This window comes from Pipistrellus hanaki, assembly GCF_964339955.1.
Source record: "Pipistrellus hanaki genome assembly, chromosome: 3".
NCBI lineage: Eukaryota > Metazoa > Chordata > Mammalia > Chiroptera > Vespertilionidae > Pipistrellus > Pipistrellus hanaki.
In genome coordinates, this window is record NC_140505.1 from 104,667,716 (window position 1) to 104,694,074 (window position 26,359).

At 45.7% G+C, this 26,359-nt stretch overlaps 1 protein-coding gene across 1 annotated transcript in view; it reads left to right on the plus strand.

Moving 5' to 3' along the window:
* Window positions 1-26,359, plus strand: part of CACNA2D4 (calcium voltage-gated channel auxiliary subunit alpha2delta 4) — a 113,863-nt gene that overhangs the window by 8,967 nt on the left and 78,537 nt on the right. The window contains exons 5-18 of the mRNA XM_084878828.1: window positions 1,934-2,096; window positions 2,435-2,566; window positions 8,413-8,473; window positions 9,101-9,251; window positions 10,617-10,691; window positions 11,544-11,633; window positions 11,739-11,852; window positions 12,252-12,330; window positions 13,775-13,908; window positions 15,465-15,542; window positions 16,215-16,295; window positions 17,064-17,138; window positions 24,694-24,780; window positions 25,320-25,391. Of these exons, the coding sequence (XP_084734954.1) occupies window positions 1,934-2,096; window positions 2,435-2,566; window positions 8,413-8,473; window positions 9,101-9,251; window positions 10,617-10,691; window positions 11,544-11,633; window positions 11,739-11,852; window positions 12,252-12,330; window positions 13,775-13,908; window positions 15,465-15,542; window positions 16,215-16,295; window positions 17,064-17,138; window positions 24,694-24,780; window positions 25,320-25,391 (1,392 nt within the window). The remainder of the gene's footprint in view (window positions 1-1,933; window positions 2,097-2,434; window positions 2,567-8,412; window positions 8,474-9,100; window positions 9,252-10,616; window positions 10,692-11,543; window positions 11,634-11,738; window positions 11,853-12,251; window positions 12,331-13,774; window positions 13,909-15,464; window positions 15,543-16,214; window positions 16,296-17,063; window positions 17,139-24,693; window positions 24,781-25,319; window positions 25,392-26,359) is intronic.

Consider the following 26,359-nt stretch of genomic DNA (forward strand, 5'->3'; position numbering starts at 1 on the left):
AGCATAATGGCTTGGGTCAATTTCTGGGTTCTCTGTTCTGTTCCATTGGTCTATATGTCTGTTCTTGTTCCAGTACTAGGCAGATTTGAGAACTATGGCTTGGTAATATAGCTTGATATCTGGTAATGTGATCCCTCCAACTTTGTTCTTCTTAGGATTGCTGTGGCTCTTTGGGGTCTTTTTTATTCTAGATGAATTTTTAGAGAGTTTGTTCTAGATCTTTGAAATATACTGTTGGTATTTTAATGAAGATTGCATTGAATCTGTAGATTGCTTTGGGTAGTATGGACATTTTAATGATATTGATTCTACCAATCTATGAACATGGTATGTTCTTCCATCTGTTTATGTCTTCCTCTATCTCGTTTTGCAATGTACTGTAGTTTTCTGAGTACAGGTCTTTAGTTAAGTTTATTCCTAGGTATCTTAATTTTTTGCTGCAATGGTAAATGGGATTTTTTGTTTGTTTGTTTTATTTCTGTGAATTCATTATTGGTGTATAAAAAGGCCATAGATTTCTGGTTATTAATTTTGTATCCTGCTACATTGCCAAATTCATTTATTAGGTCTAGTAGTTTTGTTTTTTTTATAGAGTCTTTAGGATTTTCTATGTATAGTATCATGTCATCTGTGAATAAGAACAGTTTTACTTCTTTTTTTCCAATTTGGATGCCTCTTATTTCTTCTTCTTCTCTCATTGCTATGGCTAGCACTTCTTGTACTATATGGAACAGAAGTGGTGAAAGTGGGCATCCCTGTCTTGTTCCTGTTCTTAGGGGAAATTGTTTTAGTTTTTGACATTGAATATGATCTTGGCTGTGTGTTTGTCATTTAAGGCTTTTATTGTGTTGGGACATGATCTCTCTATTCCCACTTTGCTGAGAGTTTTAATCAAGAAAGGGTGTTGGATTTTGTCAAATGCTTTTTCTGCAATGATTGATATGATTATGTGATTTTTGTCTCTCTGTTTATGTGATGTAACACATTTATTGATTTGCAGATATTGTACCATCCTTGCATCCCCAGAATAAATCCCACTTGTTATTGGTGTATGATCTTTTTAATGTAATGCTGAATCTGATTTGCTAGAATTTTGTTGAGGATTTTAGCATCTATGTTTATGAAGGATATTGGCCTGTAGTTCTCTTATTTTGTGGTGTCTTTATCTGGTTTTGGGATTAGGGTAATGTTGGCTTCATAGAAAAAGCTTAGAAGTGTGCCTTCCCCTTGAATTTTTTGGAATAGTCTGAGGAGGATAGATTTTAGTTCTTCTTTGAATGCTTAATAGAACTCCCCTGTAAAGATATCCAGATCAGGGCTTTTGTTTGCTGTAAGATTTTTGATTGCTGCTTCAATTTCTTTAGTAGTTATCAGCCTATTCAGTTTTATATTCTTCTTGATTGAGATTCTAGACAGTAGGAAGAGGGTCTGTTTATGGCTGCAAGGTAGTAATCCAAGTGGATCCAGCACTGTGTGTAAGAACACAGAGCAGACTGCTGGCTCCCTGGGGGTTACAGGGACACAGGTTGCAGGCTGTTAAAGAGAGAACCCCCACCTATCCGGGCCCTGCACTCAAGAAGCTGGTGGTGCTGACAAGGCTGCCTTTATCTTCTCTGGAATCTGCTTGTGTCTGTCACCATCTCTGGTTGTGTCCACACATGATAAAGTGGACACCTGAGCAATAATCCAGAAAAATCTATGTCAAACCCTACTTGAATCAATCACCTGCTCCAATTATTTGGATACATATTTGCCCCAAATCTGAATCCTGTGGATCACTGCCTGCATCCCCTGGGAGGAGCTTGTGTGGACGTGGTCAGTCCACCTCAGGTTTCTCACATCTGAGTCCCCTGATTGCACCATTTCTCTTTCTCTCACACTCTGTGGGTCTTTGTCCACTGGTCCCTGTCTGGCCCATTTTCCTTCACTCTAGTTTGACTATTACAACTCGGTTCTGATCAACGAGAAGGATGCGAGTGGAAAGTATGTGGATCTGGGGGCTGAGTTTGTCCTGGAGTCCAACACACACTTCAGCAACCTGAGGGTGAACACGTCCCTCAGCAGTGTGCAGCTGCCCACCAACGTGTACAACAAAGGTAGTCCTCGCCCCATGGCCTGGCATGGTTGTTGGGGTGGTGCTGGAGGAAGTTAATGATTTGGCCCTTTTCCTGAGAATCCCTTCTCCAACCTCCCTGACTCAGGGTGGGGAATCATTTCACAGGAGCCTGAGCTGGAGAAAGCTCAGGGCTCCTGGCTTACCGGGTTTGTGGCTCTCCAAGTGAGATGCAGAGGGAAGTGTGAACAGCATCACTGCTGACTGTGTGTGTGTGTGTGTGTATGTGTGTGTGTGTGTGTGTGTTCCCAGGTGAAGAGTTAGTCACTATTGCTCCTGATTGAGTGTACCTGCAGTTCCTTCTACAATCTCACCCTTTAGACCCAGATATTTTAAATGGAGTCTACATGTCTGAAGCCTTGAACGCTGTTTTTGTGGAGAACTTCCAGAGAGACCCGACACTGACCTGGCAATATTTTGGCAGCTCAACTGGATTCTTTAGGATATATCCAGGTGAGGACATGGGAGATATCACCAACATCCTCTTAGCTTCTTCTCTGACAATAAGGCCACAAGGGTATTACGGATGAACGCTGACATTCAGACCCCTGGAGAATGGGGGTGGCCCTGACATCCAAAGGTACCTCCAACCCACATTTTGACACTCTTCACACCATAATATGCCCATTTTCAACAAATAGGTGTTGGATTAACTAACTAACTAACTAACTAAATAAATAAATAAATAAATACCATGGTAACCAGCCAGTGAATGCCCCCATTAAACTTTTGTCCTATGAAAAGCACCGTGCAAGATGCAAGAGAAGATAAAACAATTCTTGATCTTAGATGTTCACATCTTAATTGGAGAAATGGGGCTTACTCACTTAACATGTTCAGCCACAGTGTAGAGATGACCTGGGTCACTATGCAATCAGTGGCCAACCTAACAGACAATGGGGAAAGCTCCCTTGTCTATTAAATACCAATAAAAATAGAAAACAAAATCTACCATAGAATTTGCAAGAGTTCTGTTTTTTTAACTTCCTGTTTATAAAAAAAATTTACCTCCACATTTTACTCCAACCTACTTTTATATTCTAGCACACTGTTCAAAGTCTTAACTTTGCCGTTTTCCCAAGACAGACCCTTCAAATGCTCGAAGACAACTCACAGGTCACTCAAGTCTTCTCCAGGATAGAATTCCTGTAAATATTCTTGCTACATCAGGGCTTCCCTATAAGTCAATTTGTGTGCAAACAACACAATCCAATGGCTTCTTTATAAGCCATTGGCCTTAGTAGAGAGGGTATTTCTCACACTCTCACCCACATTTACAGGTGCGTACCAGCCTTCAGGTGGACAATATGGGGTTGGCTATAATGCTTTATTACAGTACACTATCCCCATGAGTCCATGCAGGCCCACTGTTATCTATTTTAAATTTTATTTATAACATAATAATGCTTGTATATATATCACCAACATAAAAATTAAATTACCAATAATTTATATTTACACATGTGCTCCTCTATTCCACCCTCTCTCCCTTCCACTTACCCTCCTCCCAATTGCCTGGTGGCCTCCAACTTCCTTTCTCTGCAGGCCTGGTCAACCATAACTGCCCTCCCCTGCAGGCCTCGTCCCCCACAACTGCTTTCTCCTGCAGGCCTAGGTGCCCCTCAACTGCCCTTCCCTGCGGGCCCAGTCGTTTCCAACTTCCCTCCTCTACCAGTCTAGTCACCCCTAACTGCCCTCCCCTGTAGGCTTGATCATCCCCAACTACCCTCCATTGCAGGCCAGATTCCTCCCAACTGCCCTCCCCTACTGGCCTGATCACCCACAACTGCTCCCCCCACTTGCTGGCCATCTTTTGGTGGCCATCTTGTGTCCACATGGGGGCAGCCATCTTTGACCACATGGGGGCAGCCATCTTGTGTGTTGGAGTGATGGTCAATTTGCATATTACTCTTTTATTAGATAGAATAAAGGCCTGCTGCATGGGTTGGGGACAGCTGGTTTGTCCTGAAGGGTGTCCTGGATCAGGGTGGGGGTTCCCTTGGAGTGTGTGGTGGTCTTATCAAGGGGCCTGTGGTAGTGTGCAGGCCAGCCACACCCCCCAGCGACCCAAGTGGAGGCCCTGGTATCTGGGATTTATTTATCTTCTATAATTGAAACTTTGTAGACTTGATCAGAGGACTGGTCTGGCCAGGGTGTGCAGGAAGCTTGGCTTCTCCATTGCTGGGGCAACCCAAGGCTCCTGCTTGCTCCATGGCTGCAGCCATCTTGGTTGGGTTAATTTACATACTCTCTCCTGATTGGCTGGTGGGCATGACTTGTGGGTGTAGTGAAGGTAGTGTCAACTTGCATATTACTCTTTTATTAGATAGGATTTCTAATCAAATTGCTTTGTAGACAGAGAACGTGGTATATGTGGTACTGATTATATGAAATTGAGGTTTTGTTTAATAGCCTAGTATGACATCAAGTTTTATAAATATTCCATGTGTGTTTGAGAAGAATATGTGCAGTCTAATTGTCACATGAAAAACTCTGCATATGTCATTAGCTCAAACTTGTTAATTGCATTATTTACATTTTCTGTATCTTTGCTAGTTTTATGTCTTGTTAGCCTTTACTACACTTTGTTTTTAGGTCTCTTTTGTCTGATATTATAAGAAATACCAATATGCCCTTCATTACCCTGACATATTTTTTCATCATTTCTTCCAATCTTGTTTTAGTCATATCTCTTGAAAATAGTCTATTGCTTCTATACCTTTATCCAAACTGGCAACCTCTTTTACTAATTGGCAAGTTCAGCACATTTTCATTTATTGTATTGATGTATTTAAACATGCTTATCTTATTTTTTAAATTGCTTTATTTTTAAAATTTCTATTTGTCCCTTCATTTTTTTGTTTCCCATTCTCCTTTTATAACTTTTTAAAATGAGTAATTTTTTAAAATCTCCTGTTATTTCTCTTTTTATTTCTATCAATTTTGGATTTACTCCTCTGTTTTTATTCTTTTAATAATTACCCCTTACCAGTCATATTTAATAAGGATTAAAATTAAATAATAATTTTACCTTTTCTCCAGTCAAAAAAAATTTAGAACTTCTCCACTTACATATCCTTCTCCCACTTTGATTTATATTCTCCTGTCATCTAATATATTCCTTTTTATCCCAGGTTAGATACTATTATGCTATTTGATGCAAATATTGCTTGTTTGGTAAGAGCTACTTGTTTACCTTTTTTGCCCACCACTCCTTCACGCACCTCAAGCTGTCTTTCCTTTCCTAACTGTTGCTCCTTCTTCAGATGAATCTTCCACAAGTTCCCTTATTGTGTGCTTCGTGGTAAGCTGCTTCAGCTTGTGTTCATCTACACATGCTTTATTTTCTTCTCATTCTTTTTATTTTAATTTAAATTCATTCTTTTTTATTTTTGCAAGTTTCACAGATCATTTCCTGTTGTCATCCTATTTCAACAGAAAAGACCACATCCTATTTCTTTTTTATTGGAGGCCTGGTGCACGAAATTCTTGCACAAAGTAGGGTGGGGTTGGGGGGTGGTGTCCCTCAATCTGGCCTGCACCCTTTCCAACCTGGGACTCCTCAGGGGATGTCTGACTGCCAGACATCCCTCTCACAATCCAGGACCACTGGCTTCTAACCGCTCGCTTACCAGTCTGTCTGAATGCCCCCAACCACTCCTCTGCCAGTGGAGTCATGGCACCCCCAGGTCTCACTGCTGTGCATGCGAGCATCTTGTGGCATCCATCTTCTGATGACATCGTGGTGGACATCTTGTGACGAAGTCACATGGGGGCATCATGTGACACCACCTAGGCTTTTATTATATAAGATAAGTGACTGACTAAGCCCCCCTTTGATGAATCACCCTGAGAAATAGCTCCCAGTAAAAAACAACAGCTCTGGGGAACTCAATTCCCAAGTGGAATTCCAAAAGTAACACTGAAGTCTTCTATGCTCATGCTTGAGTGATAGTTCTGCTGGAGATGCACTTCTGAGTTAATAATTATTCTCTGTCAACACCTTCCAACTTTTTCCCTGCTGCCTTCTGACTTCCACTGATGTTGAGAAACTCTGTTGTTGGCTTAACTGCTGTTCCTTTGAAAGTAAATGTTCTGTTTTTTTTTGGCTGCTTTCAAGGTCTTTATTTATTTACTTGCCTTTGGAGTTCTGCAGTTTCACTACAATGTGTCTAGAAAGGGATATCTTTTCATTTATCCCACTAGGGATATACTGTGCCTCCTGGATGTCTGGACTCGCATTTTTATCAGTCCTGGAATATTTGCATCATTGTCTTTGTACCATGGTGTTTCATTGTGCTTTCCCTTTTCTCTTTCTATGTCTCTGGTCAGACATATTTAGGGTGTCCCCCCAAAAAACATATATACACACTTTGAATAATTATAAAGGCAGTGATAAAAGAAATACATTTCATTTTCAAAATTGAGCTATCAGCTGTTAAAGTGTATACATTTTTTGAGACACCCTGTATTAGACATTCTCATTCTGGCTTCCACAGGATTCTGGAAAAATCCTTCAAATGCCTGAATTTTCTCTTTACCTGTGAATGATCCATTATGCTTTTTTTTTTTTTTTTTCAACTTAAACATTTTTTTCACTTACAAAAGTTCCATACTTTTAAGGCTATTTCTTTGTCCCTAATCATTTTCTTGTTGTATATTCTTCCTTGTCATTTCTCCAACATAGCTATCCTGTAATTTGTATTTGGCGGTTCCAACACCGTAACCCTTGGGAGGATCACCTGGTGGTTCTTGCTTCTGCTGCCTCTCACTCCTGGGGCCCTGTTTCTGGTGTCTGGTAATCTTTGATCCTGGGGCCGTGCCACTTGTAATCTGTGGGAATTCTGCAGGCCTGATTTGGGAAAGCTTCCCTTCAAGAGGATCACTTCTGCTTCTGCTTGGAGTTGAGGGCACCCTCACCCAGGACCACCAAACCCTGGTGCACAGCCAAGAACACCTGTTACTATTATAAGGTCAAATCCCCCACAACCATGCTGCTCTAGGAATATGGCCTTCATTTCCCCACTGCTCACTGCGGCCGCAGGTCCACGTCAGAACCATGCTACCCAGGCTCCCACGACACCAGCTCAGCCCGTGGTTCTGTCCTGCTCCCCTCCAGGCCGTGGCTCCTGCCTGTTCTGGCCCCTGCCCTCACCTTTGGAGCTCCGCTCCCATTTGTTTGGTTTGGGGAGTGTGTATCTCATTTTGACAGACCAGCAATGCCTCAGAGTGTGTATCTCATCTGAAGTCTAATTGCTGTGGATCAGGAGTCCCTCAGAGCTTCTAGGCAGTCACGGTATGGCCATGATATTTTTCTAGCCCAAACACAACATAATACAATTGCACCGCTTATTTTTAATTTCTGTATTGTGAGCCCACTCTTCCCAATCTCTACAGTGTTTTCAAATAGAGATTCCATTGTGGAGCATGTCAATGTTATCTTTGCTTTGTGTGCATTCATCCAAGTTTTTGATTCAATGAATAGGACAAAATGCACCCCAGCACCCTGCTGGTGGGTCAAGGCAAGATCTCCCATACTCATTCATTTGTTCTTTATTCCATCCATACGACAAACATTTATTGAGCATCAAGCCTGCGAGGTGCTATGTAAAACACTGTCAGGTACAGGCAGTCCTGGGCCACGCCACCACAACAAAGTCAGTTTCTCAATGAAGAGAGTCCTAATCTTTTTGCTGGTGGAGGGCCTTGCCTTCAATTTGAAAACAAAACAAACAAAACCTGCAGCATCTTTCAAGTATTATACCATAAAGCCCAGAGCAATAAAATGGGGTGTGCCTGTACTTGAATTCCCTGACCTCAAGGAGCTTATAGTCCTGTAGCCAATCCTTTCTCCCAGCCAGCTAATGGAAGGACCATGGCACTAACTGGCAACCTGACTAGAGGCAGAGGGGCTAGAAGTCAGACCACCTGGATCTCCCTCACTCTGTCCATGCTTTGATGGATGGTAATGAATGTTAAAAGTCATTTCCTCTTCCACAGATTGATGTGAGGTTTAGCTCACAAGTGAGTTCCACACACAGCATATAGGGGTCCTACTGTGAAATTCACCTCAACTCTGGGTCCGGGCAGTGTGGATGATGAGTGTCCCTCCATCGAGCTGGCCCCCTCCTTGCCTGTTGCCTCAGTTTGCAGGGTGCTCTAGTGGCCCCTCACCCTGTTGTCCAGGTCCATGGCTGGCCCTTCCCTGGGGGTCATGGCATTCTTGGATGTCAACACTCAGTTGGGGCTCTGGAGCAGCCTCACTGAGCCAGTGAATGGACCAGCCTTTGTTTCCCCAGGCATCAAGTGGACACCTGATGAGAATGGAGTCATCACCTTCGACTGCCGGAACCGTCCCTGGTGAGAGCTCCCAGGGGAAAGGGGTCAGTGCTGGCCCCCCTCTTCGAACCTGTGGGTTTTACCTAGTTCTCTTCCAGTCCCTGCCTCCAGGCCCAGGGTCTCAGGTGGGTAGAACCTTAACCTGACACAAGAGTAGGAGAAGCCTCCCTTCTCACCATGGCTGCCCTTGCTGCAGGCCTGATCACATTTGTCTTTCCTGCCCCCAGCTCCTTCCAGGACACTGAGCTGCTCCAAATCACCCTTCTTTCAGGCTCTCCTTCCCCCAACTCCCCTCCCTTGGCAGATTTATAACAGAATCTGAGGGTGGAATCCAGTTCATCCTGCTGTTCATCCCTCCAGGACCCTGGCCAGTCCAAAACAAAAGGACAAGGTTACCACAAGAACTTGACATTTCTCCCACCTGACAGGCCCACTAGATGGGCACGGGCCCAGCTGTTGCCCCCAAAATGGCTTCAGAACTATGCTAAGTGGCCATGGAACACGATATAACCTAGTCTCAATGGGGCAACTACTTGAACTCCGGATAAACTTGAGCCAGAATCCAAACAGAAATAATGACACTAGGTTGGGTGGTTTCTCTGGCTTTGATTTCCCCATCGCTGACCTGTCCTTTTCTTTCTGCTAAAGGTACATACAAGCTGCTACTTCTCCCAAGGATGTTGTGATTGTGGTGGACACAAGTGGCAGTATGAAGGGGCTGCGGATGGCCATCGCCAAGCACACCATCTCCACCATCCTGGACACACTGGGAGAGAATGACTTTGTTAATGTCATTGCAGTGAGTGTCCTTCCTTCCTAGAATAGCTCTCCCTTGTTCTAGAGAAACTTTCCTCAGCTTGCACTGCAGTGACCTATGGCTACCACCACACCATGCCTTAGAGTGATCTCTCTGAAGCTGGGCCTAACCCAGGTCCAAGGACAGACTGCAAGAGGCCTGCAGAGTTTCTGGAATTATGTGTATGTCCATTCTTCTGAGTCCACAGACTTTATTAATTCAGAAAAGTCTGGGATAGAACCAAGATGAGAAGCTCAGACACTGAGTAGACACCTAACTTACCCCACCACATGCTCTTGACTGAGGCCCATTGCTGAGCAGCCTCTCCCTTCTGCTACAGGAAGAGGATCCCTGGGTGCCTGCTCTCCAACAATCCCAGTTTTCCCAGTCCCTTCACCCCAAATCCAGATGCATTGGGAGAAAGGAGAAAGTACATGGGGGCGCCTAGACAGGAGCCAACAAACCCTAGTCCTACTTTCAGAACAGGTCTTCCCCAGGCTGGCCCTGCCTGTCCAGGAAGGCTATGGTGGGAGATGCAGCAGGAAGAAAGGGGACATGCGTCAGGAGATGCTCTCAAAGGCAATGGAAGAGTGGGCCAGCGCAGCCCTCCGCATAGGCAGAGCTGACGGCCAACGGGGTACCATTTTGAAGGCTACCTGATCTAAACCTTCCCTCCACTCCCTGTCACATTGCTGAAAATGCTTATCTTTAGTGGGATTTACTTCTCTGGTAAAGAAGCATCAAAGCACAATGGTCTCACTGCTAACAGGTCATCCTGGGGTTATGCGAATGGCCCCCTCCTCCCTGAGCTGCTCCCAAGGCCCACATCACTTACCCACCCGCATCTCCTGGGCCCCAAGCTCCCCTCTTCCCACCTCTCATCCCTGCCCCTGACCTGCAGCAGAGACAGGACAGCCAGGGGAGCAGTTCCCACCACTTCACAAGAGTGGGGTGTGCTCCTGCTCCTGTCACAGAGCCTGTTGACAGCTAAAGGACCTTCTTCCTCGATGCAGGGCAGAGGCAAAAGAGCAGAGTTTCTCATCCCCGGACCCAGGCACTTAGTCAGGTCCTTACAGCAGAGACCGGAGGGATTCTCACAGTAATCTCCAGTTCCCTGTGTGCCCCAGGAGATGGGCAGGACTCAGCCACCAAAAAAAATGAGTCCAGACCAGAATTTGAGAGAGTGAAGGCCCTGCTGTTCTCTGTACTCCCACCTCTCTACTCAGAAAAACTGCCAAAAGCATAGGGTACCCCAAGATAATGTGCACAGGTGCCCAGGTGACCCCAGCCTGGACCCTCTGTGAGTTGCCTGAGCTTCATCACTGGGCCCTGTCTGTTCTCTCCTCCCTCCTCCCTCTGCAACTGCAGTACAATGACTACATCCATTACATCGAGCCTTGTTTCAAAGGGATCCTTGTTCAGGCGGATCGAGACAACCGCGAGGTGAGTGTCCACGCCAGGCAAGGGCCCAGTGCCTCTTAGCCCCTGTTCTGCCTGGAAGGGTGGGAGTTATCTGTGTAGCTTCCTGGCTGCCCTTTTACACATTCCCATGGCATTTGGAAAGGGGCAATGCAGGTCTGCAGTCACCCACACAAATAAGCCCAGGAAATTGCCCCCGTGAACCCGCTGCCTGACTATCTCAGCAGTGAGCAGAGAGAGACCTCCCATCTGAGGAAATCTCATTTCTTCAGGACTAGTTTTTTATTCTGTGGATTATCAAGGACTTCGTCTTCCCTTTTGTTTCCCCTTGGCCTTTCCACTATGTCAGTTTTCATGAGGAGCTTCCCAAAAGGAGGAGAAACTCAAACCCATTGTGTTGAGTCCTTTTCAAAGCACTAGGAGGAAAGGAAGTGGCAACTTTGTTTAAAGGGAGTCTAAGTGTCACAGACCCTTCCCTCTGTGGCTGGGGAATTTGGGTTTGGCTTCCTCTTGAACCCCAGCCTTGAGTTGGAGCCCCTGGCAGTCTCCATGGTTTCTCCTGTGAAATGCTCGCCACTGGGGTAAGAGCTGGGATGCTGAGGATCTGGGAGCCTGGGCATTGGCCTGGCCTGGCCTCCTTGCTGGGGTTGAACTCACACTGGCATCTCCTTCCAGTAGTGGGGAAAGATTTACACCCAGCCACTCACAATCTCTCCGTTTATCTTGGGGGCATTGGAGAAACGTCTGCTGTGGGGGTCAGCTAGACCCTGGAGAGATTGGCAAATAGCTCTAAACAGCCTCTGAAATTAACCAAAGATAAAGGTTCCCTGGCCCACTCCATCCACTGACACTCCTCTGGTTTCTTATCCACTACAGCATTTCAAACAGCTGGTGAGTGAGCTGGTGGTTAAAGGTGTGGGGGTCGTGGACCAAGCCCTGAGGGAAGCCTTCCAGATCCTGAAGCAGGTACTGCACCTGGGGAAGCGGAGGGAGCGTGGCGGGGTGGGAGACAGGCTGAGGTGGGGGGAAGGCAGTTCCCGCTGCAGTTATGGAGCCCCCTCCTCCGCACAGTTCCAAGAGGCCAGGCAAGGAAGCCTCTGCAACCAGGCCATCATGCTGCTCACCGACGGGGCCGTGGAGGACTACGAGCCAGTGTTTGAGAAGTACAACCAGCTGGACCGCAAGGTAACTCCCTGGTGGTGGTCAAGGGGTGAAGGGAGGGGGTGCCAAGGGGCGTGGTCTTCTACTGCCATGATGGGATGGCCCAGAAAAGCCAGGCCTGACCTGAGTTCAAATAGTCTACCCATTAGCCCACCAGTAAATTCAAATGTTCCAAAGCTATGGTGACTCTGGACACAGAGGACTCGTGCAAGAGGGATCAGGTGAGAGACCATGGTGGTGAGATGTGAAAAATGTCCTGGCAAGTCCTGGTGCTGCCTGGGCCCTGGGCCCTTTCTGACCCAAAGGAGTGGGACTGGAAAAGTCAGCAAAGTGCTTGACAGACATCGAAGACTCACATGCATCATGTTAGCATCGCTCACGGCCATGTTAGGCTGCTGAGTCCATCTGTGTCTTGTGGATTAGGTTCGAGTTTTCACTTACCTGATTGGGAGAGAAGTCACTTTTGCTGACCGCATGAAGTGGATCGCGTGCAACAACAAAGGTAGGTGACAAGCGGGCAGAGCAGCTGGCAGACTGTACCCGAGTGCAGGTGCAACGGCATTGCCCCGTCACTGGGGTGCTGAGCGGCGGCTCCTGCATGGGGCCTTGTGTGGAGATGACAGTATCTTCCCCTCCTTCTCACTTGGAGAAAGCAAGACAAAATGAAAATTGCTCCATGAAGCCTTGAGTCAATGCTTGATTACTCCTGCAGGGACTCTAAGTCATAAAGCCACCTGAAGTGAAACTTAGAGGTCATCTCTCCAGTGTTTGCAAGAGAGAGAAACCACAATATAGACACTGAGGCAGAGACTGTCTTTATAAGTTCTCTCTTGGGTCCAGCCTCCATTCTTCTTGCTGTAAATTAAGCCCATTTACACTGATTCTATCACCAAACAAAAAGCAGGCGGTCATCATTTTATTTAGCATAGTGTTTTGTGTGCAAACAGTCCTCATCTATCTCTGGCCAGAACCTAAGACCTGGGCCTCAGGTTTGGACCTGGGTTTGGTTCAACCACAATTTATTGAGTGTCTACCTGGCAAACTTTCCGAATTGTGGTCAGTTTGGACTCAGTCTTGCTCATGCAACTGTCCAGCTAGGGAGACAAAGCAATGAATCATCAATGATAACGTCATTTTGATTGCCCTGTGAGGACGGAAGAGCAGAGACTATACTGGGAGCTGGGGGACAACGGCAGAGGCACTTCCCCCAAGTGGAGGCGACAGGAAGGCTGACACGTAAAGAACTGGTAGGAGTTGGCTAGACCTAGAGAGCAGGGAAGGGGGCCCAGACAGAGAGAATAGCATGTCGAAGGATGAGACAGGCATGTTGGGATCTGAGAGCTGCTCCACTTTACCTGGGTGTGGAGTGAATGTTTTGTGGGCGGTGACGAGCAATGAGACCAGAGAGGTAAATGCATGCTAAATCATTCATGGCCTTGTAAGCCATTTGCTCTTTTAAATCCCTGTGGCTACAATAGAGGCTATGGCTCCCGCTCCATAACTGAGAAACAGTAGTCAGAGAAGGGAGGAGGCAGGGTTGTGACAGCTGTCATAGCCTGGGGTCCCTGAAAGCAGGCCCTGGGACAGAGCTGCATGCAGGGTGTGGTGAGGAGAGGGAGGGCTGTAAGAAGTGAGGAGGGCAGCCCTGCAAGCCAGAGAAGCAGACCCTGCTGAGGCCCTGTTGTTTCTGTGGCAGCTCTGGAGCTGGGGGGCAGGGGGCTTCCAGTTCCCCAAGTGGAGACAGGGCTGGGCCCAAGAGTTCCATCATCAGCGCTGGCCCCACCACCCCCTGGAAGAGGTACAGCCTTGGGGAAAGCAATTCCCTGTGGCCCAGAGCAGCTCCCAGTGAGGGGCCAGTCAGCAGCTGGGGAGGGTGAGGGCCCTGCAGAAGGGTTCCAGGTAGAGCAGCCAGCCTCCCACACAACACGGCCCCTCCTCTCCTCCAGGCTACTACACGCAGATCTCTACCCTGGCAGACGCCCAGGAGAACGTGATGGAGTACCTGCATGTGCTCAGCCGCCCCATGGTCATCAACCACGACCACGACATCATCTGGACAGAAGCTTACATGGACAGCAAGGTGGGCCCTGACCCCATCCCAGGGTGAGGGACCCCAGGCATGAGAGGTGACTTCTTGGATGAGGAATGGGGGCGGGGGTGGGGAGCAGATCGCATCCTTGGGAAACATGAGGGAGTGAGCGCTTCACCCACTTGCACACCATCACCTGTTTGCTGCCCCAGAGGCCCAGGAACCCAGCGAGTAGGCCTGCCCGGGGCTGCCCTTCATGGACAGAGCTCTTCTGTCCAAACTTCTTCCTCCCTCCTTTCTGTTGACCTCACTCCTTCACTGTCCTCTCTCCCTCCTGTTACAGGAAAGAGAATTCCGACCAGTAATTCAGGACCCTATAGGTTTATCAAGTGTCCCCTTCACAGCCCTGCACTCACAAAGAGGCTGCCTGCGGGCAGCAATGACTTACATGAAGGAAGAGATGTCAGATGAGATGTTGGAGGAATAGGGACCTTCTGGCACCTCTTAAATCACACCACAGACAGCTGCTTCAGTGCCGATGCACCCGGCTAGGATTAAGAGGGACCTGGAAATAGTTGCTTAAATAAAAGTGCCTTTCTCCCTCATGTAAAGTAAAAGATGTCTAGAGGTGGCTGGCCCAGAGCCTACGAGGAGCGCCCTGGTCACCAGGGACCCAGACCCCTTCCTGCTGCTCCCCCCTTAGTCTTCCCTACGGACTCTCATTCCAAGTGGACAGTGCAACTCCCATCACAGAAACCGCTCACTTTTAGGAAATCTTACTTCCAAACTCAAAACTGAAGCATCAGAGGAAGAAGGGGTAGAGGGCTTGATGGTTCAAAGTTCTTCATTCTCCTGGACCTCCCTGGCTAGCCAGTCTCCTTTAGCTGGGCCTGAGGAAGGTCAGACTTACCAGACACGCCTGCACACACCACCCTCAGGGCCTGTCTTTGAGGTAAAGTGGGGCACACGTATGAAGCCCCTTCTTGAAGGAACTGGATGAGCCAGCACAGTAAGATGAGGAGGCAGACAGGAGGGCCATCTCGGAGGCTGGAAATGATGTGGTTCTGGTGTCCTGAGTGAAGAAGAGGCTGTGGTTCATCCCGTTGGGGGAGGGGAGGCTACTAAAACCACACCATGGCCTGCTCTCGCGCTGTGGCTCCTCACTGTTCTTGTGTTTGCCTGTGGCTCCGTGTCAATGTCCCTCTCCCTCTTAACTGGCCTGAGCTGTAATTTGTGCCAACCTTGGGTTTTGGAAGAGTTCATGTTATGCTAAACCTCGTTGCCTCTGGGCATGCTCAGGATGGGCCTGTTCCATGGACCCACGCTCATCCAAGACAAAGGAGCCAGTGAGCCTGCTTAGGTGCTGGGCCGTAAGCTCTGAAATTCTGAGACTCCCCCTGGCTACGTTGTGTGACCTCTGCCTCGTCCTCCTCCCCAGCCCACCGCTCTGCCCCAGCGTTTCTGCCAGCTCTCTTTGCAGAAAAGGGAACCTCATCTGAGTCTGCTTCCTCCCGTTGGAAGGTGACTCGACAGTTGACGCTGGTGATGGTGGGTCCTCATACTGTGGACTCTGAGCCCTCTGTCTTCTGTTCTTTCCTCTCTGGCAGCTCTTCGCCTCGCAGGCACAGAGCCTGGTGCTCCTCACCACAGTGGCCATGCCAGTCTTCAGCAGAAAGAATGAAACGGTGAGTGGCCACTGCCTGAAAAGTGGCAGCATCTTTAGACCAACTGTTCTGAGCCCTGTGGGAGAGCTGTGAATGCAGATTCCAGGCCTGTGCCATCAAGCTACATCAGAACCTCTTGGTCAGGAGGAGCAGGGTTTTGTCTGACTTCCTAAGACTCCTTGGCAATTCTGCCCAGCCAACCTAGGGCTGTCCCACTGCTCTGCCTGAGGGATATAGGACTAATGGGGTCACCTGCCAGAAAACTACACTTACCCTACCAGTTTGAGCAAACTGTAACTTGTTGGTAAAGGCCTCTGGTGAGGACATTTCTAGAGCCTTCCATCCTCCACCTGGTCAGGAAACATGACCTTACAGGCACTGTGTGTTTCATTCCACTCGTACATTAGGATCCCTTAGATCCAGACCCTTCAGCTTCTGCTATGAAGGTGAACATTTCATTCAACTTTATTTAAATATTACAACTTAAATATTAATGTTGGACATTAATCCTCTGAGCGGCTGAGATTACTCCTGGGACCTCTCTGCTTGGTTCTTGATTTTATTCCAGGGACCTCAGCCTAAAATCTAACTGCGGAGGAAGGACTACATAAGCCCAAATGGCTTCCTCTCCCAGTCCGGCCCTGGGTTCGGGGAAGCCAGATCTCCCCCTGACCCCGGTGTGTTTCCTTCCAGCGGTCCCATGGCATTCTGCTGGGGGTGGCGGGCTCTGACGTGGCCCTGAGAGAGCTGATGAAGCTGGCGCCCCGCTACAAGGTGAGCCTGGGTCAGGGCCCTGAGTGGGGGTTGCAGGCTCCCCAGGAGCTGCCCCAGCAAGCTCTGGAGCCTCTCTGCTGACAGGGCAGCCAAACCTAGAGCTGGGACGGGGCCCTGACTCTGGCCCCCAGAGAAGTGCAGGCATTGAGCTTGGGAACAGTGGCTTAGCCTCCTGGAGCCCTGTGTTACCACCAGATCGAACTTGCTCTGTGGCCTTTAGCAAGTGCTTTCCCTTGCTGGTGCCTCAGTTTCTCAATCTGCACCTCCATGCTATCCAGTCCTGTTTGGGGGACAAATGAGATTATCATCAAAGTACCTAGAGCAGGGGTGGGGAACCTTTTTTCTGCCAAGGGCCATTTGGATCTTTATAACGTCATTCCCAGCCTGTACAAAATTATCAACATAAAAATTAGCCTGCTCTATTTGGTCAAAAATTTAATTAACTCACCCCTAATGCTATGGCAGGGCCAGACCAAATGATTTCATGGTCCAGTCATTTCCCACCCATGATCTAGAGCATATGGTGAGAAAGAAGCCAGGTAATGATATACATTATTATAGATGCTAAAAACCATAGAATTGGGGGGAGGGGAGGGTGAGATTTAAAATCAATGGCTAGAAGCATAGCACTGGCTCAGTTATATCCCATCTGAAAACATCACTGCTGTGTGCTGCCATCTTTAGCATCCTGTGGCCCCAAACCCCTTCTCAGCTGCAGTTCCCCAATGCCAATAACAGCTCTGATGTCCCTCGACCCTGTCTTTGTAGCTCGGAGTACATGGATATGCCTTTTTGAACACTAACAACGGCTACATCCTCTCACATCCTGACCTCCGACCCCTGGTAGGTACAGATCTTATCTGTCTTAGGATCTTAGCCCTGTGGGATTTGGGGTGCCTCATAAAACAGTTAAAACAATGAGCACATGCTGGGCTCCACCCAGGAACCCAGTGGGTACTATGTGAAAAAAAATTAAACCATGGTCCTGTTTTGAACTGTTCATAATCCAGCAGAAGAGACAGGCAAAGATACATAACCAATCAATGAAGAGTCCAGTGAGCATGTGATAAAGTGTGCACAGCTATGCTATGCTCCCATCACTGCCCCAAAGGCTCCATGAGCCCTCTTGAAGTCCGACAGTGGCATCAATAGATCCTAAGGGGTATGAAAGTTGAGTTAACAAAAATGTCAGAGGAGCTGACTTGTGAGAGTGAGGGGCAGGAGAGACGAGGTTCCCAGAGTTTGTGTTCCTGAGTGCTCCTGCCTGTTTCCATCCTGATACAGGGACTGGGGGTATTTTCATCTGCATCAACTGAACAACAGGTGGCCAAGAGAGGAACTTCCATAATTTCATGTCAAAGTTCTGCCTTCAGGGCCAGGGGCTCCCTACTGCTCTACTTTTGGTCATGCCTCTTGGCCACTGTCTATGGCAATCTATGGCAATAATGGCCACATCTCTCAGTGTGATTGTTGAGAGCACTGAGGGGATAGTGTTACAGTCCTAGAGAAATCTTTTTTTTTTTTAAATATATTTTTATTGATTTTGTACAGAGAGGAAGGGAGAGAGATAGAGAGTTAGAAACATCGATGAGAGAGAGTCATCGATCAGCTGCCTCTTGCACACCCCCCACCGGGGATGTGCTCGCAACCAAGGTACATGTCCTTGACCAGAATCAAACCTGGGACCCTTCACTCCCCAAGCCGATGCTCTATCCATTGAGCCAAACCGGTCCCGGCCAGTCCTAGAGAAATCTTAACCCTTTCTCCTCTGCCAGTCTTACACTGAAGTGGGTGATAGCTAAGGATAGTAACTAGAAGAACACCTTCCTGAGAACTTACCCAGATGCCATTTGGAGAGATCAGTCTAAGCCACATTCCATTCCATTTGATTCAGATAGTTACTGAACCAAAGTGGCAATAAGGAAACTGATTGAGTTACTTAAGGCAAACTATAAGGGTTCAGAGTAGAAAGAGATCAGGGCACACTGAAACCCCCTCTGTCTTCCCAATACAGACTCTGAAGGACAAGCATATGAATCCATAATGGGCCATTAAGCTCTACCAGTGGATTCTGTTGGGACAGCCCCAGTGCCAACAAATAACTCACTAAGAAAATAATAAATGTGTTAGTCCTAGAGCTAACATGTAGAATGAAGGGCATTGGTCAGAAATCCATCTATTATCACCTATGTAATCTAAATAAATATAATACTTCAAATAATAAATTTATATTGTACACCTACTGTGTGCCTAACCTTATAATGCTCTGAGAAGGCTATAAATAGATATTTATAGTCTAACTAGAGATCCAGTGCATGAAATTTGTGCACAGTATAGAGGGGAGGGGGTTCCCCACAGCCTAGCCTGCACCTCACAATCCAGGATCTTTTGAGGAATATCTGACTGCTGATTTAGGCCCGATCCCACAGGGATTCCTGTAGATCTGGCCTAAACTGGCACTCAGACATCCTCCTTGCAATTTACAACTACTGGTTCATAACTGCTCACCTGCCTGCCTGATTGTTCCTAACCACTCTGCTTGCCTGCCTGATTGGCCCTAACCACTCACCTGCCTGCCTAATCACCCCTAATTGCCTCTGCCTGCCTGCCTTATTACCCCTAACCACTCACCTGCCTGCCTGATCACCTCTAACCACTTGCTTGCCTTTCTCATCACCCCTAACTGCCTTTGGATGACCCCTAACCACTCACCTGCCTGCCTGATCACCCTGGTCTCTGGTCGTTCTGGTCATTCCACTGTTTTGATTGCTAGGCTTTTATTATATAGGATTAAAAGAATAGACTATACATAAACACACTTACCCAAATGAAATAATTAGAGAACAACACCATGTAGAATATTATTGCATAACAAAAGATATGGGAAAACCAACTTCATGAGATCCCTAAGGAAGGCACTATTGATTTTTGATAGGTATTAAGGAAAACAATAGATGGGTTTTTAAAAAGAAAAATAATAAAGGATATGCTTAGTAATAAATTGAAAGAGGGTCAAGAGCCCAATATATGGCTAATTAACAAAGTGAAATTCTGGTCCTAATCTAAGGAGCTAAAGATGCTCTTTCAGGTATTATCAGAAATCAGGAAGTGGTAATGAATAAAGAATGTTGCAGCTTACTCAAAAGAAGCAGATCCAGTGTTGAAGGTGGCAGGACAGTGCTGTTTGTCATGAGTGTAGACATCCATAAGGCGAAGAATGGAGCATTATCTATGCAGGGACAAGGAGGAAAAGAGGAGAATAAAAGGAAGATGCTGTTGTGGCAGTTTTACTACAGATCTCCTGCACAGGCAAGAAATAAAGATGAGGCTTTCTTGGGGGGGAAGGGGGGAGAAACTGGCAGAGGCAACATGTACAGTGATAGGGAACCTCTATATTTAAGCATCTGCAGGGGGCATGGTGGGGGTGTCTCATTCTGCTAAAAATAAACCCTCTTGCCCTGGTCAGGTGGCTAAATTAGTTGGAGTATCATTCCCTACACCAAAAAAGTTGTGGGATTAATTTCCAGTCAAAGTATATACCTAGGTTGTGGGTTTGATCCCTGGTCGTGGTGTGTATGGGAGGCAGTCAATTGATTTGATGTCCTCTCTCTCCTCTTTTTCTCTTCCCTTCACTTCTCCTCCCTCTCTCTCACAAATCAATAAACATATCCTCAGGTGAGGATAAATATATGTATATGTAAACCTCTGATTAATTCTTAACTTATCCTATTGAGAAACTTTCCCCTTTCTTTTTATTTTTAATTTAAATCATTTTAAAATTTTAATTACAGTTGACATACAATATTACATTAGTTTCAGGTGTACACCCCAGTGATTAGACATTTTATAACTTAGAAGTGATCATCCTGATAAATCTCACACCCATATAACACCAAGCATAGTTATTATGATATTATTGACTATTCCCTATGCTGTACTTTATACCCCCTGCATGATTCTGTAAAAACCAATTCTTACTTTTTAATCCCTTCAACTTTTCAGCATTCCCTCAAAACCCCATCCAACTGGCAACTGTCAAAATGTTCTCTGTATCTATGAGTCTGTTTCTTTCTGCTTCATTTATTTTGGGGCTTTTTTTAGATTAATTTGTTAATAGATATGCATTTATTGCCATTTTATTGTTCATATTTTTTTATCTTTTTTTCTTCCTTCTGAAAGAAGACCCTTTAACATTTCATGTAATACTGCTTTGGTGGTGATGAACTCCTTTAGTTCTTTCTTGCCCGGGAAGTTCTTTATATGTCCTTCATTTCTAAGTGATAGCTTTGTTGGCTAGAATAATCTTGGCTGAAGGTCATTGCTTTTCATCATTTTGAATATTTCTTGCCAATCCCTTCTGGCCTACACAGTTTCTATTGAGAAGTCAGCTGACAGTCTTATGGGAGCTCCCTTATAGGTAACTAAATAACTACTTTTGCTGCTTTTAAGATTCACTCTTTGTCTTTAACCTTTTGCATTTTAATATGATGTGTCTTGGTGTGGGCTTCTTTGGGATCATCTTGTTTGGTACTCTCTGAACTTTTTGAACTTGTATGTTTATTTCCTTCATCAAGTTAGTGAAGTTTTCTATTATTATTTTTTTCAAATAGGCTTCCAATTTCTTGCTCTCTCTCATCTCCTTCCAGCACCTCCATGATGCAAATGTTGGTATACTTGAAGTTATTCCAAAGATTCCTTACACTGTCTTCACTTTAAAGAAAATTCTTAGGGAGGTGAGGGCATGTGCTGGGGGTATCAATGGCTGAGGAGAGGTCAAGGGGTTGGGGGAGAGGAAACTTATGTAATACTTTAAACCAGTGTTTCCCAAACTTCTCTCATGATGAGAATCACCTGGTGGAGTTGTTAAAACACAGATTCCTGAATCCCAACTAAGAAGTGCTAAACTAGAATTTTTGAGAACATATAGGTAAAATTGCATACCTAACTTAGTGCTCTGTATATAAAATCTGTCTTAGAGCACTAGTTATGTATGCAATTTTACCTATATGTTCCCAAAAATTCTAGTTTAGCACTTCTTAGTTGGGATTCAGGAATCTGTGTTTTAACAACTCCACCAGGTGATTCTCATCATGAGAGAAGTTTGGGAAACACTGCTTTAAACAATAAAAAAAATTAAAATAAATAAATATATGACTTTAAAAAGAAAGAAAGAAAGAAAGAAAGAAAGAAAGAAAGAAAGAAAGAAAGAAAGAAAGAAAGAAATAAATTCAGGTCATAAAATGTGGAAAGAAAAAAATTCTTCTTTTTTGCCGGGACCGGTTTAGCTCAATGGATAGAGCGTTGGCTTGGGGACTGAAGGGACCCGGGTTTGATTCCAGTCAAGGGCATGTACCTTGGTTGCGGGCATATCCCCAGTAGGGGGTATGCAAGAGGCAACTGATCGATGACTCTCTCTCATCGATGTTTCTAGCTCTCTATCTCTCTCCCTTCCTCTCTGTACAAAATCAATAAAATATATTTTAAAAAAAAATTCTTCTTTTTGCTGTTCTGATTGGGTGTTTTATGCTTCCTTATATTCCAAATAACTGATTTGATTGTCAGCTTTATCCCCTCTACTGTTGGTTCCCTGTAAATTATTCTTCATTTCAAATAGTGTTTTCATTTCTGGCTGGTTCTTTTTTATGGTTTCCATATTCTTTTTAAGGTTTTTTTTTTTTTTTTATTCTGTTGAAGTTTTCTCTAAGTTCAACAACTCTTACCCTAAGTTCATTGAGCATTCTTATAATAGTGTTTTGAACTCTGCATCTAATAAATTGCTTATCTCCATTTTGTTTAGTTCTTTTTCTGTTGTTTTATACTGTTATTTCATTTGTGACATGTTTCTTGTCTCCTCGTTTTGACTGCTTCCCTATGTCTGTTTCTATGTATTAGGTAGAACTGCTACATTTCCTGGGCCTGGTAGAGTGGCCTTATGTAGTAGGTGTTCTGTAGGGTCTAATGGCACAACTTTCCCAATCACCAAAGCTGAGCACCCCAATATCTCGTATGGGCTATGTGCACCCTCCTGTTGTAATTGAGCCTTGATTGCTGTTGGAATGCCAATAGGATTTACCCTCAGCCTAATTGGCTGCAAGAACTGGCTAAGATCACTGTCCATGGAGAATCAGCTGTGCAGAGACACACCCCACAGAGTAGGATTTACTTCATCAGGGTTCTGGTGCCCACTGAGTCCGTCTCTCAAATGCGCCATTGTGTAAGTGGCTGGATGGTGCTTCAACATGGTCTATAGCTGTCCAATGGCTACTATAGCTGACTCTGAGGTCTCCCAGGAGGTGCAAGCCAACTCCTTCTGCCTGTGTTCTGCCTGGGGCAACCCAGCATGAGCTAAAAAGTAATCTGCAGATGGTTTCTACTTTTTCTGGACTTGGAAGTATCTAGGAGAGGCCAAGCTTTGAACCAAGGCTGGCTCCTGCTAGTGCCAGTCCTGAGGCCACTTAGCAAGAGGTACAGGCACACTAAGGCCAGAGGCTGCTTGTTTGAGAGATTTTAGGAAAGTCTAAAGCAGACTATTTGTATGGAAAAGCCACTGGAAGCAACTTGAATAGGCCTGCAAGTTTGGTGGTGCAGGGTTTCAGAGAATCACCAGAGCAGGATGATCAGTAATAACCAGGTTGGTGGAGACTCAGATATGGTACCCACTTGCTGGCTCTATGAGGGGACTGCTCATCAAAGGTACAGTGGCCTCTGTCAGCAATTCTGTCTTGGAGAAAGCTGCCCCAATGCTCTTACCTTGATGCCGGACTATTCAGTTCCTCCCTGGTGTCTTTTGAGCTGTTATCCCAGCTAAGGAGCTCAGATGGAATAAGTTAGAGTAACTGTGTACTACACCTTTATGAGGAATGCCTGGAACTCCAGCAGCCCTCCATCTCACTCAGCCTCAATTCCAGCTTGTTTTTATAGTCAGTAGTTATGAGGACTTCTCTTCCCAGCACTGGAACCCTGGGTTTGGGAACCTAGTGCGGGGCTGGGACCCCTTGCTCCTTAGGGCAGGATCTCCTGATTTTTATCTGTCACATGTGGGTGTGAGACCAGCCAATTCTATGTCTCTGCCCCTCCCACCAGTCTCAATGTGGCTTGTCCTTTAATTACCTAAGTTGTAGGACTAATTGATGAAATTACCTAGTTGTAGGACTTCCATGTAGGTAGTTCTGAATGATGATTGTTCTGTAGTTTAGTGGTAATTTTGATGTGGTTGTGGGAGGATGGGAGTACTGCAAGTACTTATGCTGCCATCTTGACTGGAACCCGAGTCTTTCCTTTATTTGACCTATGACAACTAAACTAAACCTGGTACACATCTAATAGCAGATAACTTCTTGGAGGGAGGGAGGGAGGGAGGGAGGGAGGGAGGGAGGGAGGGAGGGAGGAAGTAATGGCCATAAAATAATAACAACATTCAAAGGGTTTTGATTAATTGCTCTGTGTAAAGCTGGAAAGAGGCCTTTATGGGGCACTTCAGAATATGTCTGTCCTGGCTCTGACCACTCAAAAATTTTATCAACAAAAGAAAACACAGAAAGATTCCACAAATTTTGGACAGTGTTGCTAACACATTAGTGAGAAAATTAGCACTCAGAAAGAATTTTCCTAAAACCATGGGATGAAACTAACAAAAAGAAATATATTAGGGATGCCTGGAAATTTCTGCAAATACTCAATGCTCAAGTGTAAGATTGTAAAGATGTAATTTAACAGTGTGTCTCGAGAGGAAGGCCCAGGGAATTTAATAGAGTGAAAACTCTATTTGTGCTGTCAGGGTCTCATGGGTGTCCTGAAAGTCCATCAGAATCAGAGGCATCAATCAGATCAGTGTAATATTTGGGCCACACACCACACTGGTCTGACCCCATCTGAAATACTGACTTTTGTCCTGGGCACTCCATTCCTGGACACTCTAGTCTACACTGACATAGTAGAGCATGGTTAGAGGGCATTGAGGCATTTGCAAATTAGAAAGTGTGGCCTGGAGAAGTGAAGTCTTAGGATGACAAGCACCTTCAGAAATATCAAGTGTTATCAAAGGGAAGGCAGTCTATGTAGCTCCAGGGAAAGAACTAAGACGAGTGGGTAACAGTTACAGGAAAGCAGATTTCAGTTCTGTGTGAGAGCTGTCCACAACTATGACAAGCTGACTCAAAACGAGGGAGCTTCTCCCATGAGAAATATTCATTCAGAGGCCATGAGACCATCTATCACAAACATTGACAGGGAAGCTCTGCATTGGGTTAAAAGTTGGTCCAGATAATCGTAAGAAATCACTGAGGTTCTTGGATCTTATAAATATAACCATAAGGCTTTGTTGAAGAGATGAAACTTGAGCAGGTCCTTAGGTTAACCTCATGTTTTGTTTTGTTTTTTTCTGACCTGCCCATTCTAGTACAGAGAGGGGAAGAAACTAAAACCCAAACCTAACTACAACAGCGTAGATCTCTCTGAAGTGGAATGGGAGGACCGAGCTGAAATCGTGAGTGGGGAAAGTGGGAAAAGGAGGAGTTGGTTTATAATAGCTCTCTGGCCAATATGTGAGCCAGCTACATGGCCGTCTATACTTCTTGGTGGAGCCTTTTCAAGCCCAAACCAGAAATCATTTCTATAATGGGCAATTCTTTAAATAACTATAAAAAATATCTTTCTGAATCACAAGGATTACTGAGGCTGCATGAGTTCATGTCTACAAGCTACGGAGTTGGGGGAGTTGGAAGAGTTGGAGTGGTGCTTTAGTTTGGCTTTGGTGTCAGTAGCTCCCCCTAGAGGAAATTATGTCTCAGTAACATGACACTATGTTCCTGCATATATCAGTCCATTTTGGAACATTAACTTAGTGAATTTCCAGGATTATAAGATAAATGGTACCTAGAAGTTAGTCTCTAGTCCCTCTCAGTAGTCTGCTCAGAGGAAAAGGGGAAGAACCAAACGTGTTCCTAAGATCACCTCCAATCTGGTCAGTAAAGCTCCACACAGCAAAATAAGTCAAGGAACTAATTCCGCTCTCTCCTCTTAAAGCTGAGAACAGCCATGATCAATGGGGAAACAGGTTCTCTCTCTATGGATGTGAAGGTTCCGCTGGACAAAAGGGTAAGGTGCCAGGGAGAAAGAACCAGGCTCTGGTCCCAACAGGCAGCATTGCCATTAATTGAGATTTGGGATGGTGACAAGGAACTTGGAGTTAGATAAATTAGAGCTTAAGACTTGAGAGCGTGCTGTACCTAGAGGGCTTGATTAGCAAGCATAGCCAAGGGTGCATTGGCCCCAGAGAAGCATCTGGCCAAGAAACTGTCACTCACATCAAGGCTGGGCTCTTAAGAGACTCCTGAGCAAGGCCATTGGTAGCCCAAGTTTTTACAGCTCTTCCTCCTTTTTTATGCTGCCTACTGCTTGGCCCTTTTGCTGTTTACGATGGAACGGAGAAAAATTACAAATAATTTTGCAAATTACTAGCAGCTCCTGTAAAACATGTTGTATGGGAAGAGGTTAAAAACGATTGCTATTCCCTATAGCTGATTTTTATCCACTGTAACCACAGATGCTCAAGAATCGATACCCTCACTGACACTATTACTGTCTTCACAGATCTGCACATCGCTTATAAAAGATCATTTCACCTTCTCACTTAAAAGGTTCCAATGCATTTTCAGTGAATTTTCATTGTCCCTTGACATATTTACAAATGTCACCTCCTCCCTCACAACCACTCCCACCTCCTCCTCCTGTTGCCCATCTGTCTCAGCTAAAAGAACACAGGCATTTGTCTGCAACAATTAGACCCACGTTCTTGTACAAACACAGACCTCCATGGAAGCCAAATAAAGCACTGGGAAGGAAAAGCAATTTGTTGTATTTCTTTGAGATGCACAGACTAACTCTCCCTGGGACCAATATCTGACTTCCGTGGCAGCTGCTTTTTTCATAGGTTCTGGGCAGGGAAGGGCCTCCTTTAGGCAGACTGGGCAGCACCAATGACCTGAGACCATCAATTGCAGCAGCTGCTTCTCCTACTTCAAAAAATAGAGGTTTCTTCAATGAGTCCCCACCTTGATCCCAAC